The sequence below is a fragment of the Corvus kubaryi genome, unplaced genomic scaffold (genome assembly GCF_017639235.1).
Source record: "Corvus kubaryi isolate FWS band 111438036 unplaced genomic scaffold, C.kubaryi_AGA036_p1.0 37398, whole genome shotgun sequence".
In the NCBI taxonomy this organism is placed as follows: Eukaryota; Metazoa; Chordata; class Aves; order Passeriformes; family Corvidae; genus Corvus; species Corvus kubaryi.
Genome location: NW_024581137.1, coordinates 44,620,582 through 44,639,004, shown reverse-complemented (window position 1 = coordinate 44,639,004; position 18,423 = coordinate 44,620,582). Strand labels below are relative to the sequence as shown.

The window sequence follows — 18,423 nt, the reverse complement described above, 5'->3', positions numbered from 1 at the left end:
ACAAGATCTTGCCTTCATTTAAAGCTCAAACGTGAATCGGCAAAAAACCCACCCAAACCCCAAAGTTGCTGACAGTACCAAATGTGTGCCTGTTCATTCTTCCTGAATGATTAACTTCTTATCAGTTCAAGTTGCTGGCAAAATGCAAGTTAATAGTGAAGCCATAAATTTGGGAAGAGAGGAACATAGGTCATACTGATATATTCTGGAGTTTGGCAGCTGTAGAATATGATTTTGCAATCTTATAGACAACTGTACCACATCCTGATATAAATCTGAAAAAAATGGGTTTGCTGAAATAGGTTTGGTAGGATTTGGGTGGGTTTTTCTTTTTGGGTTGGTTTTTTTGGTGTTTTTTTGGTCTGTTTTTTTTTGGGGGGGGGGGGAGTTATTGTTTTATAGAGCTGGTATGAGGCCACACCTGAAATGTCAATATTCTGAAAGAACTATACTTAACAGGAGGTACTGAGGTGTTGGAAAGAGCCTGTACCTACTGAGGACTGCATAAAATGTTTTGAATAAAGCACTAAGGAATTTAGTTTCATTTACCAGAGAAGTGCCTTGGCATGTGGTGTTTTCTTCTCTGTCAAGTTAAAGTGTTCTCATCAGAAAAAGCTTTATGAACATAAAAGGATAAAAGTATAACTGAAAATATTTTAAATTAGAAGCAAAGCAATGTAAAAGTAAATATGGCTACTTAGCAAAACAGAGTGCCAAGGGAAAGGGAGAATTTTCTGTCTTCTGGGAACATTAGGTGACTTTCTAAAAGATAAGGTTTGATGTGTAATTTGGAACTCGTAGCAGAGTAACTGGGTGAAATACAATGTTTTGTGGTAAGCAGGAAATAGTTTGGATAATCTAGTGCTTATTTTTTTTTGCCAAGTAATCAACTGAACTCAATTGCTTATTAACTGCAATACTGTTAGTAGGAAGTAGCTAATAATTCTCAAGGGTAATTTTGTGGGAAATATGTCATGGCTAACTGTACTAAAATTAAGTGTATTTTTAAGGGGAGACCGTACCAGTTGATGAACAGTTTGACAAGGAGAAGGCCAACTTAGAAGCTTTTGCAGTGGACAAGGATATTACTGTTACTAATGATAAACCAGCTACCACAATTGGAGTAACTGGCAATTTCACTGATGCTGAGAGAAGGAAATGTGAGGAAGAAATTGCCAAACTTTACAAACAACTGGATGACAAGGTATGCCATTCTTACTTAATGTAAGATCTCTTCAAAATATATCTTGAACTATATTATTGTATAATGTGTCTTCAGCATTCTCAGGAGGAGAAGCCAAGGGGCAGGTACAAATCTCTTCACTCTTGCGACCCGAGGGAATGGCCTGAAGTTGTGTCAGGGGAGGTTTAGGTTGGATATTAGAAAAGGTTCTTCATCCAGGGGGAGGTTGAGCACTGGAAAGGGCTCCCCAGGGAAACGGTCACAGCACCAGCCTGACAGAGCTCAAGAAGCCTTTGGACGATGCTCTCGGGCACAGGGTGTGACTCTCGGGGTGTCCTGCACAGGGCTGAGAGTTGCACTTGATGATCCTTGTGAGTTCCTTCCAACTCAGGGTATTCTATGATTCCGTATTTAATTTGCCAGTATTCATTTGTTAGCTCAACTTGTTTAAGTATTTGCTGAGAGTGCTTGCTCTTAATTCTGATTGAGAGAAATCGAATTGCATTATCTGGTGCTAGGGGAGTATCCTTTCTCAATTGGAAAATAATGGAAGTGGGAAAATGAGTAATTTGAAGACAAAACTTTTTTCTTCCCCATGTTTTGGGTATTTTATTTGAATATAATCTCAAATTTAAGTGGTAGTACTGTATTTGGATAGAAAAAGTCTTTTAATTAAATATTAATTGTTTCTTGGAAGTTAGAAAAACTTGGAGAAGATTTGCAAAAGCACAGGTGTAAGACTTTTGTCTCTGAAGCATGGTGTGTTACATACATGCCAGGTTAAGAGCCTAATGAATCAATCAGTGAAATGAAAAGGATTGGTTTTTACTTTTATTGCTTTGTTGTGTAATTATCTCAGAATAAGGAAAAGTTAGATACCTAGCATCTTCTTTCTCTTAGATTATTTTTTCTGAGTGGTATTTGTCAGTGTAATGAACACAGTCTTATTTCAACTGCAGGATGAAGAAATTAATCAGCAGAGCCAACTAGTAGAAAAACTGAAGACACAGATGTTGGATCAAGAAGAGGTGAGTTTTGCTCTTGCATCTTTATTTTCGTTTGTCTTTCCTTTAAAGAAGCCGGAGGTATTTGGAATAGGTCACAGTTTATGACCAGGGAGTAGAATGACACCTTGCTACGGCACAATAATTTTCTTCTATGCCTTATCTAAATGCTCTGCCTATTCATTCCTCCTGCTTACACTGTGCTGATGGCTAAACTTAAACCAGTTTACTTAGATCTTAAGTATCCATGAAGACTGAAAGAATTGGAAGTATTTTATGCAAAGACAGCAGAAGTTGTCTTGCTGTTCAGGTTTGGCCAAATTTAGAAATACATCCTCTGAGGGAAGGCACAACCACCCCTCCCCCACCAGGTTCGGGAAAAATAAATTTTCCTCGAAGGAAAGTGAAGGAGATAAAACTATTTATTTAACAAACACATGGGAAAAGGAAAATAATGCTAAATAATAAAATCTCTCGCTATGGAGAAAAAACCTGGGAAAGTGTTAGAGTCCTCCATTTGGTCTCCTCGGAGCTGGGGCTTGGGCCAGGCCCTCTGTGCCCGGTGGAAAGTCCTCCTGATGTGTTCTAATAGTCCAGTGGAAAAGGGACAAAATCTGAAATTCCAGGGAAGGAAAAAAAAATTCAACACTCAGTCTCTCTCCGGAGAAAAAGAAGCTGAACCACTGGCTAAAAGCTGACCAGGCAGCCGCAAGCCGGGTACCTCCTCCCTCCCCTGCCGCAGCTGGAAAAAAAACGCTGTCTCTGTGTGACCTTGAACAAGCTGCAAACTGCTTTGAAAAAGTTTTGCTCAGTTTTTTTCCTTCCCCCTCTCAGGCTCAGTTTAGAGGCATGGAAAGGCACAAAGTTAATTCCTGGCCATAGGGCAGCGACATGGGATACACATCATAAAGTCACCCCAAGACACTTCCCTATGCAAAGTTAGCAGGTTGTCAAAACTGAAAGTAACTTGATTTAGTGTGAGAAATCTGTTTTAAGGTTTACTTCTGGTCAGTTGCAGTACAGAGAGAGGAGAGAGAGGAGGGAAATGTATTGGCCCATAATGAAAAAAGAAGTATCTATGTGTTAATTCAGACCATTCTTCCTAGAATATTCAAATGATTTGTATGCATATGTTGACAGGGATATAACTTAATTAATGGGGGGGAATGCCTATCAATAATGAAAATTCCATTTAGCCAAAATATTAGAAAAATTATTTCTCTGTAGCACAAAATTTTTTAAAAATGGTAATCCTTGTGTGCACATTCAGAAGGAAATGGGAAGCTGGAGCTACTGTTGAATCTAATTTAAATAAATAAATCTGCTTCTTTAGCAATTGTACCCTTTGTCTAGTTACTCTTCAGCAGCTAAGTGTTAAAATGCTGGAAGTTTAGTCCCTAGACTTGACAATTTCGGACTCATGAATAGTGTTCAGTGGCTTTTTTGAGAACTTGAAATATTCCATGTGCATTTCTAGTTGCTATCCCTATATGTCTTCATTTGTAATCACTTCCATTTTTAAGATATTTAAAAACTTAAAGAACTGTGAATATAGATGGTAAATTTAGTTGTTCATTATATTCTGTTCTTGGTATCCTTATTGCATGAAGCTAGTCACTAGGAATGTAGATATAAAGCTACTGTAGTAGCTAAAAGCATTAATAAAATCCAAGACATATGTGGAATTTTCTTCATGATTATTTATTGTTGTAATTTTATTAAATCTCTGTCAATATTGCAGCTTCTGGCATCAACCAGACGGGACCAAGACAACCTGCAAGCAGAGTTGAATCGCCTTCAGGCGGAAAATGATGCTTCTAAAGAGGAAGTGAAAGAGGTGTTACAAGCCCTTGAAGAGCTAGCTGTGAACTATGATCAAAAGTCTCAGGAAGTAGAAGATAAGGCAAAGGAATATGAACTGCTTAGTGATGAACTCAATCAAAAATCGGTATGAAATTGGGATAAGAAATTACTGAGAGTCTTTAGTGTGACTTTGCTTGCCTTACCCGTATTTCTTAGTTATTTGAAAGTATTTCACAAGGGAAAATGAGAGCTTAAGTCTAAAACTTAATTTGTTTTTGCAGGGAATTATTTTCTAAAATCTGTAAGCTTAAGAAAAAATGTATGGTGATTATTGACCTTGATAGCACTTGTGGCATTTTACTACCTAAAGAGTGTTCAGAAATACCCTAGATGTCAAAACTTAACTCTTTCATTACATGCTGGTTTTGTTTGTCTTCCTGGTGCAGTTGGGGAAATCCTGACTTAAGAATCTGCTTCTTCCAATCTTGAAGTTGCAGTGAGCATGCTACAGCTTTTCTTGAAAAGAATGTGTGTTTGCCTGCTGTGTGTATGGAATGTGAAATAACTTACCTTGATGCTTTCAAAAATAAGCAGTTTGGTTTACTTTCTGAAAGGAGTAGTTGAGGATGTATTCCAAAAGATAACCCTGGTTAAAATACAGGTGCAGCATCAGTCTCACAGAATAGTGTGCACCTCCTTACGTACCTGTAAAGTTGCTGAACTGACTGACAGTTTTGGTAGCCAGTTATTTGGCAGACCTCAATCAGTTTTAAGCAGTTAATACTCTACCTACTATCCTAAAATTCTAAGTACTGGAAAGGATCAGCATGTTTGCTGGTATTGCAGACAGTATTAATGGCAGAAGTCTCATTCTTCTCTGTTCTTGAAGATGATAATAAGAGGGTCTGGGTCTTCTAGTGACTGGCTTTCAATTTTCAGTTATTAGATTTGACTTGATAGAATACTAATGTTGTAGTTGAAGTTCACAAGATCATGCAACTTCTCTTTCAACTTCTAAGTATTTGAGCTGAATAATCTTTACTGGTAGCTTACATCACTTGAAAGTTGGCCAAAAGAGAATCTATGGTCTTGTAAGCAGCATTTTAAATCTGTTGGAATAGGCTTGCTGTGTATGTGTATGATTCTGAAATGTATGGCTTGATTTTTGCAGGAGGTTTTTTGTTTGCTTTATTGATGTAGTTTCTAATTAGTTTATAGGTAGTGATTCTAGATGATATAACTAACATCCATTGAATGTCATTAATAACTCTCGATCTGCAAGAAAGCAACTGTTCAGAGGTGTCATAAAATTAAAACAAAATTAAATAAAATTAAGATAAAAATAAAATAAAATTAAGATAAAATCCCCATCTGGCACAGCTAACCAGTGCAGTAACCATCCTTTGGCATCTCTGCCTGAAACCTTGCTGCTGTAAAACTTCTGGTGTTTTTTTGAAACTGGACAACAAATAGTGGACTCTTGAGCATGTGAGCTGCTGAGCTGCAGCCACTACAACCACAGCAGCTCAAAGCAGCTGAAAAAGTGCTGTAGAGTAAGTGGTGTGCTTATGAAATCTCAGTGCTGGGAGAGTACTGTCATTTTCTGATTTGCAAGTAGGGAAGAGTTAAGAGCTGTGCATATGAAGCTGAAATTGTTTTCATTTACCGAAATATGGTGAAAAGTGTTGGACTTGCTGTCCATTTACCCTTTTTCTATAAATGTGATTCCCTGCAATATTTAATCGTATATAACTCTGAATGCTGTTTAGCAGTGATAACACTAATGTTGCTGCAGAGTTTTAAGATTATATTTTGTGAGTTGAAGGTCTCTGTCCCCAATATTTTTTTAGTTCTTTCAGAAGAAATGCTGGTACTCTGTGAATAGTATGAAACTTAATTCCAGGAGCAAGAGTGTGTTTTGTTTAATTAAGGGTAACTTCTTTTACTGTAGGTCACTTTAGCCAGTATAGATGCAGAGCTTCAGAAACTTAAAGAAATGACCAACCATCAAAAGAAACGAGCAACAGAAATGATGGCCTCCTTACTAAAAGATCTTGCAGAGATTGGAATTGCAGTAGGAAATAACGATGTCAAGGTAAGAGTTAATTGCGGCTGTCTTTAGTGCCGTGTATTAAACACACACATTGTGGATAGGTGGGGGCATTTTCTTAATATGGTAAAAATTACCACCATAGGAAGCTTCATATATTAATAATTTGGACATAAGCTCCTCCATTCCTTATATGGGGACTTAATCAGGTTCCAGACAGAATTTGATTATGCATAGACAAGGAAGAGCAGGCATGATTTTTTTCTGAAGCAGTGTTCTCATTCATGTTGTCAAACTGCTATATGAAGAGGTCTTAATCGACAGCATTGTCTTGGTAATCTAATACAAACCTACAGAGACAATCAGGATGATACTTGTATTAAAAACAGAATGAGGGCATGAAATAAGAGAGAAATCCAGAAGATGGCTATAGGGCAAGAATGTAAGCAGTATTAGAAATCAATAGTGAATTGTATTTCCTTCTTCAAGCAACTCATCTTTGTGCAAACCGCTAAATAATCAATCAGAAAATTTAAATACAGTATAAGGGTTTGGGGTTTTTTTTTAAGTTCTGTGGTTATCAGTTGAGGCTGGGGATGTGTCCTGGACATTTAGCTGCTCCAGTGCACCTTTAGTTCACTTTTGTTATCTGAGCTTTCTAAATGTGCTATTCCACCCTTTTCAGCAGCCTGAGGGAACTGGCATGATAGATGAAGAATTCACAGTTGCAAGACTGTACATTAGCAAAATGAAATCAGAAGTAAAAACAATGGTGAAGCGTTGCAAGCAGTTAGAAGGCACACAGGCTGAAAGCAATAAGAAAATGGAAGAAAATGAAAAGGAGTTGGCTGCCTGCCAGCTCCGGATCTCACAGGTAAATATTTTTCTACAGTGTACAGTGTTCTTTATAAGTTCAATTCATTAACCTATCAGGGAAAAAAAAGTTGCAGGGTTTTTTTGGCACCTAACAAAGTGCACTGTGAGTAAACAGCCATAAGACTCAGCTTTTTCCTTAGTACTCTTTGGTTTGGATGCTTCTAAGTAATTCAGTGTGACAGGATGTCAGAATTTCTGCAAAATATCTGTAGCCTGCTAATGCTTTTGTAGTACTTGTATTAGATACTGGAGTCTGTGTGTTCTCCATCACAGGATTCTTTACAAATATAAGTCTTACTGAAGCAGTGACTAGTGGGCACTCTGCCTGCTAATGCCTCAAGCTGGAAGTGGGAGAGGTAATAGCACAGTAAAATTTCAGGAGGTTTGCATAGCAGATTAAATTTATTTCTAATGTGAGAGAGGCCATTTTAATGTGAATGCTAGAAAAGATAAGTAATGTGACTTCTAACACTTCTGATAACTGTAATCTACATATGCAGTTTAATATTTCTGTATTTTGTTTTACATACAGATAATCCTCTTTTATTTTTAAATCAGGAGAAGCATATTTCAGGGCAATCGTCTAAGTACAGTGGGCCTCTCTTGCCTCTGTTAGTATTTAACATTCAAAATATCTCTTCTCGCAGCCAAAAATGTATTTCATGCCAGTCCAGAATAAAGACATTGTCTTACAGGCTACATTACAGATCTACTTGAGTAGTCATATTCTTCTGAGAGTCTAGTTGGCACCATTTTTGTTTTGAGATGAGGTCACTTGTTGTGTAAAAAATAAGTACGAACCATTTATGCAGATGTAATTCTATGGTACCTAGTTCCAAAGTAAATGAATCTTTTCATTCCACAAGCATGAAGCCAAGATCAAGTCACTGACTGAATATCTTCAGAATGTGGAACAGAAAAAGAGGCAGCTGGAAGAATCTGTGGATTCCCTTAATGAAGAATTAGTTCAACTCCGAGCACAGGGTAGGATGTGCTTCCCTACACCCCACCCACCACCACCATTTTAAGAATATAGTGATAAATAGGGAATTGCTCTGTTCTGTTTAAGTTGAAAGGTAGACCTATAGAAAGACTTTTTGCTACTGAACATGCAGAATTAATCCATGGTAAAATACGTTTGCTGTTTGCAAGAACTGTTATTGATAGGATTAAAGATGTTACTAATTTAATTCATTTTTGTGGCGGGAGCGGACTTTTTCCAAATTGTAAGGTGTTGGCAAGGGAGAGGGAAATTAGTGCCATCATCCATGTGATTGCCTAGATACCTGGCTAAAATGTGTTTTTTCTTCTCTGTCCCTACTAGAAAAGGTCCATGAGATGGAGAAAGAGCACTTAAATAAGGTTCAAACTGCAAATGAAGTCAAGGTAAACCAATTTAATTTTTTAAAAAAGAAAACCCCAATGACTCAAATCCCCACAGAGTGAAGTCTGGTGGTAACTCAGAGCATTTCATATGTTCTGGTTTTTACTAATAGCAAGCTGTGGAGCAGCAAATTCAGAGCCATCGTGAGACGCATCAGAAACAAATCAGTAGCCTGAGAGATGAAGTTGATGCAAAGGAGAAGCTCATCACTGAGCTTCAAGAGTAAGTAATTGTCATTATTTTAGTGGTGCCAAATGTCTCTGGACTGTGCAAGTACAGAAGCACAGTACAATGGGAAGGAAGTGGCAAGAGTTTCTTCCAGAACTGTCCTTCGGTCTTCTATTTTGTTACTGAATGTGGTGTCTGAGAGTTTCAGCTGATGAAATACTTACTGTCTGTGTTCAGCCAAAACCAGAAGATGATGCTTGAACAGGAACGCCTGAGAGTCGAGCACGAGAAGCTGAAAGCGACCGATCAGGAAAAAAGCAGAAAACTTCATGAGCTTACGTAAGTGATAATGACGCATGAAACAAATGTGTGTGGGGACACTTACTCTATAAACTAGTGACCTAATATGATGAAGTGCCTTTCACTTTATAGTATGCTTATTAAAGAGAGGCCTTCTTGAACCTTTTTTAAAACCTTCTCACTCTCTGAATACTTAAAATTGGAAGTAAAATTATGTAAGATATGAAGGCCACAACTGGTTTTTTTTGTTAATATGCTATGGATTGGAGTAATTAACTTTTCAATTTGCGGCTACATACTGCATTCTGTAAAACTACAAGAGTCTTCTAACAAATCTCCTGACTCTTTTACTGGTTCTTGTGTTCCCTTATTCTCTCTATGGTTCTTATGTGATTTACCTTGTTAGGTGGCTCTAAGTGGTTTATTCTTAAACAGTTGCATGCTTCATTGATTAACTACATACAATGTGTTGGTGAATTAGAGACTCAAAAGTTAGTGCAAAAATTGGAATTAAATTCTGCTTGCAGGTAAGTATCCAGTTGGAAAACACTTCTCAGCTTCTAGAAAGCTGACCTTAATCTCCTGGAAGTCTTTCTAAGTGTATCAGTTGCAACCCCTTTCTGGTACATACATATTTGTCTTTACAGAAGCTAAAAATACATTATACTTAAAAGTACTTTTTGAAAAGTGCTTTTTGGCTGTTTAAAACACACACAGTGGTTTTCAGGGGTTTTTATCATGGAATTTGAAGTAATCAGAGGGACCTGATTGTTCTGTGCTGGTAACCAAGAAGCAACGCTTGGGTTTTTTTTGGTTTTTTTACTTTTTTTTTCGTTTATCCTGTTTAAGACTAAAATTTTAACTAACAGTACTCTGGTCTTGTGAATCCATCTTATTTTGATTGATTTATACGCCACAATGATTACAAAACTTACATTAACTACAATAGGTTTTCTTGTCTTGCAAGATTTGCTATACGTAGCACCTTATTGCTTCCTATTTCAGTTTGCACGCTCAGCTACATCTAGCATTGACCACTTTAAAGCACTTGCTGTATAGAAACATTCCTCTCCAAAAGATTTGCAAAGAAGTTTAAAAATTAGTTTTGTATTCTGTGTCTTCCTCCAGCCTTTCTGTATCCAGTTACTTTCCATTGTCTATCATAAATGCACATGGCAAATGACAGGCCAGGAACAATGCACATTATTCACTTCAATTTTTTTAATTTGGAGTTGTATAAGATGCCTGGAACTACTTATACAGAGAGGTCTGGAAAACGGATAGGATACTGACACTATTAGGAATATTTTATTATATCAAATATTTACTGATTTAACTGTGAGCTAGTAGTGAAACTGAGTGAGAAGAAATTTCAAGAGGAAAAGAAGCTTTTTTAACTAATTAACAGGAACACTTCATTTTCATTCTGCCCTTGGCCTTTCTATTATAATCTCAGGTCATAAAAAGAGAGGTCCACATTCCTTTCCTATATTCTGTCATCTTGATAACTGCACTGACTTACAGTTCTGAGAAAGAACACTTCCTGTGCAGAAAATGCTTTCACATTAACTGGCAAGGCAGCGGCTCTGTACACTGATAATCATCAGGTTATGTTCCTGTATACTGACATTGTTGTTTGTGATGCTGGTTTTGCCAACGTGTTGAGGGTGAGGTGTTAATCAAACCAAAGAGAAAATTTTTAATCTGTCACATGATACTTATGATCTTGGCTGGTCAGAGCTAAGAACATTTGTAGGATAAGATCTCCCCAAGTATTCACTCTGAAGCTGACTCTCAGAGTTTTGTCTTTTACTATTCTGGAAACTTTTATAGTTTATGCATCTGAATGTACTTGTTTATATTCAATACTAAAAGTATATCCCTCTTTCCTTCTGCAGCTCCCCCAATCCCACCCTGCCATGCCATACAGATTTCTGACTGTGGTGTCATCTGTTAGTTACATCTTTAAGACTTTAACCAAAAGACTTTTTTCATTTGTACAACACAGTGTTTAGTTCTCTAAAACATTAAAATTTTTAATTTTTCTGGGATATTTCAGGAATAATTTATTCTCTTTTAGGGTTATGCAGGACAGACGGGAACAAGCGAGGCAAGATTTAAAGGGTTTGGAAGAGACTGTGGTAAGATAGAATATATTCCAAAGCAAATGTCAATATTTGTCTTTTTTTTTTTTTCTTTCAGAGTTTGTTTGGGTTGTTTTGTTAATTTCTTGTCCTTAACTGTAGGCAAAAGAACTTCAGACTCTTCACAATCTTCGGAAGCTGTTTGTTCAAGATCTGGCTACTAGAGTGAAAAAGGTAATGTGGTGTTATAGTGAAGCTTGTTTCTGAGAATGTTACATAAATTTTAATTCAGAACTAAATTAGGAACTGGTGTTTATTTGGTGTAATTCCTCTGGCTTGATCCTAATATTCAAGATCAGATTTGTACTCAGCCTCATGTCTCCCTCCCGGTGCCTTTGTTACTGCAGAGTGCTGAGATCGACTCAGATGATACAGGAGGCAGTGCTGCACAGAAACAGAAGATTTCCTTCCTTGAGAATAATCTTGAACAGCTTACAAAGGTTCACAAGCAGGTACAGTGAGGCTTCATTTCAAATTTTAATAAAACTGCTCCAGGTTCGTTATTACAGAAGCACCTGCCTATTGGTCATAAAGTAACTTATAAGTAGATACTTCTACATCTTAAGTGTGTCTCTTGATACAGGAAAATTTTAGCCTATTGTTTTGTAACATAAATTAATTAGCTAATTTAAGTACATGTGGGTGTATAACAAAATAGCTGCATTTAAACTGAAGAGTTTGAGTTTCGACTTCATGCGTCAGTCTAGGGGATGGTTGCCTGTCTCTGATGGAAGAGGTGCCTCTGTTGGGTAGCAGGTTCTTCCACAGTACCTGACTTTTCAAATGACAGTCTTAATGTCACTGAACTATATAGATTTACTAAAAGCTTAAGCAAAGTTAATATAGTAACCCTACTGTTTTGCCTCTTCAGGGGTGGGGAGGTTATCTGGTTAGCTCTCCCTATGAAGAGAGATAACCAAGGAAATAACCAATTCTGGTTTTGTAGCTGGTACGTGATAATGCTGATCTTCGCTGCGAACTTCCTAAACTGGAGAAGCGACTTAGAGCTACAGCTGAAAGAGTTAAAGCTTTGGAATCTGCACTGAAGGAAGCCAAAGAGAATGCTTCTCGTGATCGCAAGCGGTATCAGCAAGAAGTAGATCGTATAAAGGAAGCTGTAAGATCCAAGAATATGGCCAGAAGAGGACATTCAGCGCAAATCGGTGAGTAAAGAATCCCTTGCCCCCTAAAGCTTTATCTGTCTCCTACTTTTTTTTTTATCTCTGGGTATGTGCGCATCTTTCAGCCCTCACTGAAACTGCCCATGTGAATGTGATCTATTTTCTACTGTGAGTTACATTTTGGTTAACAGACTGTGTGTGCAGGTGGTACCTTATGGTTGTTTGGCTTTTTTTTACTTTAAATGGCTTTGGGAAAGGCTTACCAGCCTAGAATTCTAGCCTGAATATATTACATTTCCTAGAAGAAACAGTGCACTGCATGTGAGTCTTAATCTCTTAGATTATTACAATTCCATTCCAATTTCTAAAACTAAATAGGTATTTCAAGGCAACAAGAAAGATTAAGCCATCACTTTCAACAACAACAACAACAAAATTGACTTGATCCTTATGGGGGAGAGGGGCAGACAGAAACCCACAACATCCAAAGATCCTTAATTACCCTTTCAGTTCTTTGTTCCAAAACATTACAGTATCCACAGCCCTCTCTAGGGGAAAGTAATGGAAAAACAGAAAGGGGTGGGAAGGTGGAGGTAGCATAGTCATATTCCTTTGCTCCTCCACCTGCCATTACTCTGTCGAGTGCTGAGGACTGAGAAGGTGTGTGACCCGTGGAGGACTTAACCGTGCACATTACACTACAGCTGTAGAACTAAAGGCATCAATATACTTCTCTTAAATGTTAATGTGACTGAAGTGAGTGTTGCAGTTAAATTTTGCCCATATTCTGTAGGTCTGCAAAGAACTGTTGCAAAATAGTTACAAAATTTTGGTCACATGAAGTGGGAGCTTGCAGACAGGTGCTTTTCTGTCTTAATTTTCTCTCAAGTGGTCTCCAAGAAAACAAACAATTCTCTAGTGAGCTCACCTGAGGTATACAGCCTCTTGTGCTTAAATATCTAGATGAACCAGTCATGTCTTACTGGAGATCAGCATCCTATAAGGCAGTAATTGAGAAGTGTTTCTCTGCTGCAGCTGCTGCCTGTAGGTTCGTTATATTCAGTTTTGCTTGCTGAAACTTTAGGTGCTTCTTTTTAATATTACAGGACTTTGTGAAGTCCTACACATACATTATGCGTGTTCTGTTAAGAGCTAAGTGCAAAACTGATTGAAAATACGGTTTATTAAGTGTATGCAGCTTGTGAAGGACCTGTCAAAACTGCCAGGTTTTTACTTGGGCTATAGAGCAAGTTTTATTTTTATGTGATGGTAGATTGATGAAGCACTGTTATCTGTGGAGTATTGGTACACAGAACCACCTGCAGAGAGTGTAAGTAGTGACTTATCAATCAAGTAGATGTGGGAAGGACAGCAGCTATAATGATTGCTTACTGTTACATAACTCTCATGAAACTGTCTATTGTTGTGTCTTATTTGAGTTCTTACTGCCAAAAAATAGGATTCATAGAAGGTAATACATTAGGTGGGACAGATAATTCATGTGAAGATAATCTTTATCAGAAGCTTTGCAAGCTTTAACAGGGAGCAATAAAAGCAAAACCTTGTCTATTTTCCAGGGTTTGTTGTAGCTGACACTAATCTGTTACGTTCTCAGAATGCCATCCTCTAAATTTGTTTTCTTATTCAAAGTGCATTCAGTTGTGATTATTACATTTGGCTAATGGTATCAGTAAATTTGAATAATCCAAGGTACAATTGTTGTGTATATATTTGTAAGTCACATTTCTTGCCATGCAGCTAAGCCTATCCGCCCTGGCCAGCATCCAGCAGCTTCTCCAACTCATCCAAGTGCAATTCGTGGTGGAGGTGCGTTCACTCAGAACAGCCAGCCAGTTGTGCTGCGTGGAGGTGGACGGCAAGACAAAGTGTAAGTTTGTCTTGTAGCATTTTCTAAAATGTGTGAGCAAACTACTTTGTATTAGGTTTATTACAGTTCATTCTGTGGCATAAAGTCACTTGAATAGTCAGACTAACTTGTCTTTTTTACAGAATTTTATAGCCAGTGGAACAGTATAATGTACATCTGACTAAAGATGCTGCTGCTTTTCTTCTAAAACGTGTTTGCTGTAAAATGGTAATTCTGATGGTGTTCTCCTGGGGTAGAACAAAATGTGGAAACAATCAGTTGGAGGTAGTTACCAGTCAAAGACAGTAGCCACTGTTTGGGAAAGGAGTGGACATTTTAAATTCTTTTGTCCTGCTAGTATCTTTTTAAATATGGTTTTCTTCAGGAAAACATTCAGTGATGAAATAAAATTTACCGGTTTTTTACATGTTATTTGTTTGCTTCTCTTTGTGTTTGCACACTGCTTTGTGTCAGTGACTTGGAATTATTTAACAGAATTCATGTCCTCATCCAGTAGACTTAAAATGTTAGCCTAGCTCAAATGTAGTTATAGCAATTGAAATTAAATGTGCACTTACTTGAAAACATCTCTAATCTCCAAAGTAACTACACATAGTATTATTATATTATATACATGTGCATGTGGTATGGCATTTGGTATGTTTAAGTTGCTTTACAGAATCATATCGTTTAATTAGTATCTGCTTTATAGTTGGTTGATCTGTTGCTCACCTAACAGTAATGCTTTACTTTATATTCTCTGTTGTCACCTTCACTTTTGAATGTGTCTATAAATGTCTTCTAGACATTCCCTTAGTTAAGGTTATCTGCATCTTCAGTTTGAAATACATCTGAAATGGGGTGGGTCCTTGAAACCTGGGTGCTCCTCTTCTGAAGGGCTCCAGAGCAGCTTATGTGAATCTTGTGTCTATTCAGTTCTTTTCATTAGCTGACTGACTTATCCAAGCTTTCTCTCCAGTTCAGAGAAAACTGGGTTGTAGAACTAGGCAGGGTACCTGGTTCTGTTCAGTAATGTCTCTTAGTAAATAAGAGGTTGAACTGAAGGGTACTTCAACTTTGAATAACATTTAGCTTGAATGACCAAGGAGTTGCCACTAGCCAGGAAAAGCAGCAACAGTCATGGGAAATGGAGCTGGGCTATAAGTGGTTTCTGTCTGTAATGTTTTTTTTATTTATTTTTAATTATTTATTATTATTGCAGTCAAGATTGCATACCCTGTCAGTTTGTCATGCTGTAAATTTGTTGGTAGCAGACAGCATTGCTTAAATGCTTTGTGTTGTGTGATTTCTTATTTTAAAGTGGATGTTTCATTACCACTTATCTGAGTGTTTTAAGAACTGGGCTCTTAAAGGCCATGTAAATAGTGATATGGTCTACTGTAAATGTAAATAACTTTGCTTTTTTTGGCCTAACTCTGTGGTTTTTTTCTCATTTACAGTTGCTGAAAAGTAAATGCAGCATGAGGAGGATTGGATATTCTGTAGAGGGAGTCATTCCATGACAATAATCTCTCCATTTGGGGACTGTAGGATTATTTTTTGAAAATTGTATAAATTATACCTGGCCTGTACAGCTCTTCTCCCTTCTACAAATTCTGCTAACTGATTCCCAAAAAAACCCAACTAGAGTGCAATTTTGGCGTCTTGAAAAATGACATGTTACTTAAAGTGTAGCTCTGCTTATTACACAGTTTGTCTTTCATGTCTTAAATTTAGTCTGCACTGTGCCAAGCTGAATGTACATTGAGAAAATCTTAGTTCAAATTTTCTAGCTTAATTTGTGTACATCTTATTGTCTTAGGGAATGTGCAACAGTGTTTAAGTATGCTTTCATTTTTGTCACTTCACATAACACTACATGTCCCACTGAATTAGGGCAGCACTCTACATTACAGTTTTCTTTTGGAATGCTGCATAGAGCATTGGAACTAACTGTGTTTGTACAGTGTGAGGATCCTGAGGTGCTTACGGCAGCTGCCACGAGGCACTGCGCGCGCGCCACCGCCGCCCTAAAGGGTTCCGTGCGAACAAGGCTGTGTAACTGTTCTCTCATTCAGTGCCCGGTGACTGGGTGACTTAGAATGAAATACTGTACAGTAATAAGAGTAAACCTGAGTTTACAAAAAAGACTTTGGCAATGGATTATCCCATCTGTCCTGTTCCTGATTCTGCACACAGTACAGTCTGGTGGAGTGAAAACATTCTGCTTCGTTCTGATGAGCCTGTCTGTCCATTTGTCTGTATCTATGACGGTTCACTTTTGCTATTTGTAATAGTGAAATGAGGGCAATCTAAAAATGTAACTTTATATTCCACTACATACAGTACTGGAATTTTTGGCTAAAATTTTGACTTTCAATTTTAAAAAGCCTTTTTCAACAACAGGCCAATGAATTCAGATACGTAAATAAAGGACACAACTTTTTAAAACTGATGTATCCAGAAATGCCAGAGGCATGTGTTTAAAATAACAATAAAATAAATAAAAGTGCTACCCTGAATTGTATTTGTAATCCATTTGTAAGTAGGTATATGAAATGTCCAAAGTAGTAGTTGTTGAATATTTTTCTTCTCTTTGCAATAAAGTCCTGTAAAGTGGCTAACAAAACGAAATGTGGGGTTTTGATTTTTTTTTTGTTGGTTTTTTTTGTTTTGTTTTGTTTTGTTTTGAGCTCCGGTACTCTCACTGAGCTAAATCCGGGGTTTAAACTTTTATATTGTAATTTACTTAACTTATTGATAGGGTTTAGCCACTATAATTTTTAGAACAGCCTTCTGTATAGAAACTAGTTACCAGGTCTTTAAGAAAGAAGGAACTTAGTATTGCTGGAAAAATTCAATGGGTTTTTCAGACCTGGTTGATAGAACTTTTTGTTCTGGCTTGAGTTTTTTGCTGGGTATTCAGTTATTGTGGAAACAGTAGAAACTCTATGACTGTTCAGAGAGCAAATCACTTTCAATTTTTATATTTTAAAATAGGCAAAATATTTATATTATGATGGAGTATAGTCAAATTTTAGACCTTGAACCACTTTTTTTCTATATCTACAGTAGTCTGAATTTTTAATAGTTTGATTTTTAAAGTTTGATTGTATCAGTTGGAAATCCCACTATTTTGGAGTTTTCAGCTTTTAAGACAGTTTTTTTTTTTAAGGCCACCAAACACTCCAAACTTGCAGTTGTTTTAGAGCACAGTTGAAGGCAGCATACTGAGGAAAAAAAAAGAAACAACAAAATATTTTAAATTAAATTTCTCATCAAGGAATCAGCACTGACCATTATCTTTCTCAATGTTAACTACAGGTTTTCAGGCCTTCATTTGTCAATGTGCAATCATAGAAACAAAACAACACACTCAAATGAAGCAGGATTTTTTTCTCATGCCTGTGAATGGGGGTTTCATTCCTGTAGGTAATTGTCATGGGTTTTGGTGCTCAAAATTGCTGTGTTTAAAAAATTAGATTGAACAGTAACTAGTGTGTAGCTCAGTGTACATCACCTTTTTATATTTAAATCTTTTTTTATTTTAAACCTTTTATGAAGTTTACCAAGAACTGCCTCTTAAAATGTAAAAGAGAAAAACACACAACTTCCTTTGCTTTCTGGTTTGGCTGGCGTAGGTCAGCCAGACAGGACAATTACTGTATTTTGTAAATTAAAATACTCAGTCTATACAGGGAATGTTCAACACTGCTATTTCAACTTGCAGTCTTTGAATGGTTCTTACTTTTATGTTCCTCTAGATCATATTTTTAAAAGATGGTTTAGGATAGGAACTTGGTGAAATAATATTTATTTCTGGTGAACAACTAAATTATTTACCTAACTTAAATGCTGACTCACTACTGTGTGTAACTCTAAATTTGACATGAGGACAAGTCTACCTGTGGAATCTGATTTAACTTCAGTACACTTAAGATGCATTAAAACAATTGGTTTGGGGAAGACGCCATATAGTTTTAACTTACCTGCATGCTGTAAATGTATTTGTGTTTAAATAAAGAGGAGAAAAATCTTTGAACTTCTCTGTGCATTTATTCCATTTATTATCTCTACATGTGGTTTTAAAATTTAAATAGTCTCCATATACTGTTTTTCATTTGATTGGCTTCACAACCAGTTTTCTCCTTCTAAATTGTGATCACTTGATGCCTCCACCCTCTTAAGCCTGTGTTAGTTAGTACAAGTAAGCTTTCCCACACAGAAATCTGGATATTTAAGTTTTAGTCTTCAGAAGACTGTTCATGACAGAAAAAACCAGACCCACACAAAAATCTGAAACCAAACAAAACAGAAACACCCCCCCAGCTGATGCTTATGGAAATTGGTTGCAGCCGTGGTGCATCAGACTTTCAACCCCTGCAGTCTGGGATTGACTTTTCTGAACTCTCTCTAGTTCATAAATGTGCCAGTAGCCATGGCTTCTCTTAGTTGCATACAAACCGGTTTGGTTTGTGTTTTTGTTGTTTTGTTTTTAACATCAACTTCCACCCTATCCATCT

The 18,423-nt window shown here is 37.0% G+C and overlaps 1 protein-coding gene across 2 annotated transcripts in view; it reads left to right on the top strand.

Annotated features, from left to right (window-relative positions):
• KIF5B (kinesin family member 5B) overlaps positions 1-17,942 on the top strand; it is a 35,729-nt gene extending 17,787 nt beyond the window's left edge. The window contains exons 12-26 of one of the 2 annotated variants that reach the window (XM_042043191.1): positions 1,011-1,204; positions 2,143-2,211; positions 3,929-4,135; positions 5,942-6,085; positions 6,729-6,914; positions 7,783-7,900; positions 8,241-8,302; positions 8,413-8,522; positions 8,706-8,807; positions 10,849-10,909; positions 11,015-11,086; positions 11,260-11,364; positions 11,859-12,075; positions 13,792-13,921; positions 15,361-17,942. In XM_042043191.1, coding sequence (XP_041899125.1) covers positions 1,011-1,204; positions 2,143-2,211; positions 3,929-4,135; positions 5,942-6,085; positions 6,729-6,914; positions 7,783-7,900; positions 8,241-8,302; positions 8,413-8,522; positions 8,706-8,807; positions 10,849-10,909; positions 11,015-11,086; positions 11,260-11,364; positions 11,859-12,075; positions 13,792-13,921; positions 15,361-15,367 — 1,784 coding nt within the window. In that variant the 3' untranslated portion in view covers positions 15,368-17,942. Of the gene's footprint in view, positions 1-1,010; positions 1,205-2,142; positions 2,212-3,928; positions 4,136-5,941; positions 6,086-6,725; positions 6,915-7,782; positions 7,901-8,240; positions 8,303-8,412; positions 8,523-8,705; positions 8,808-10,848; positions 10,910-11,014; positions 11,087-11,259; positions 11,365-11,858; positions 12,076-13,791; positions 13,922-15,360 lie in introns of both variants that reach the window. The other variant, XM_042043190.1, reaches the window with a different exon arrangement.
• Positions 17,943-18,423: the final 481 nt, after the last annotated feature.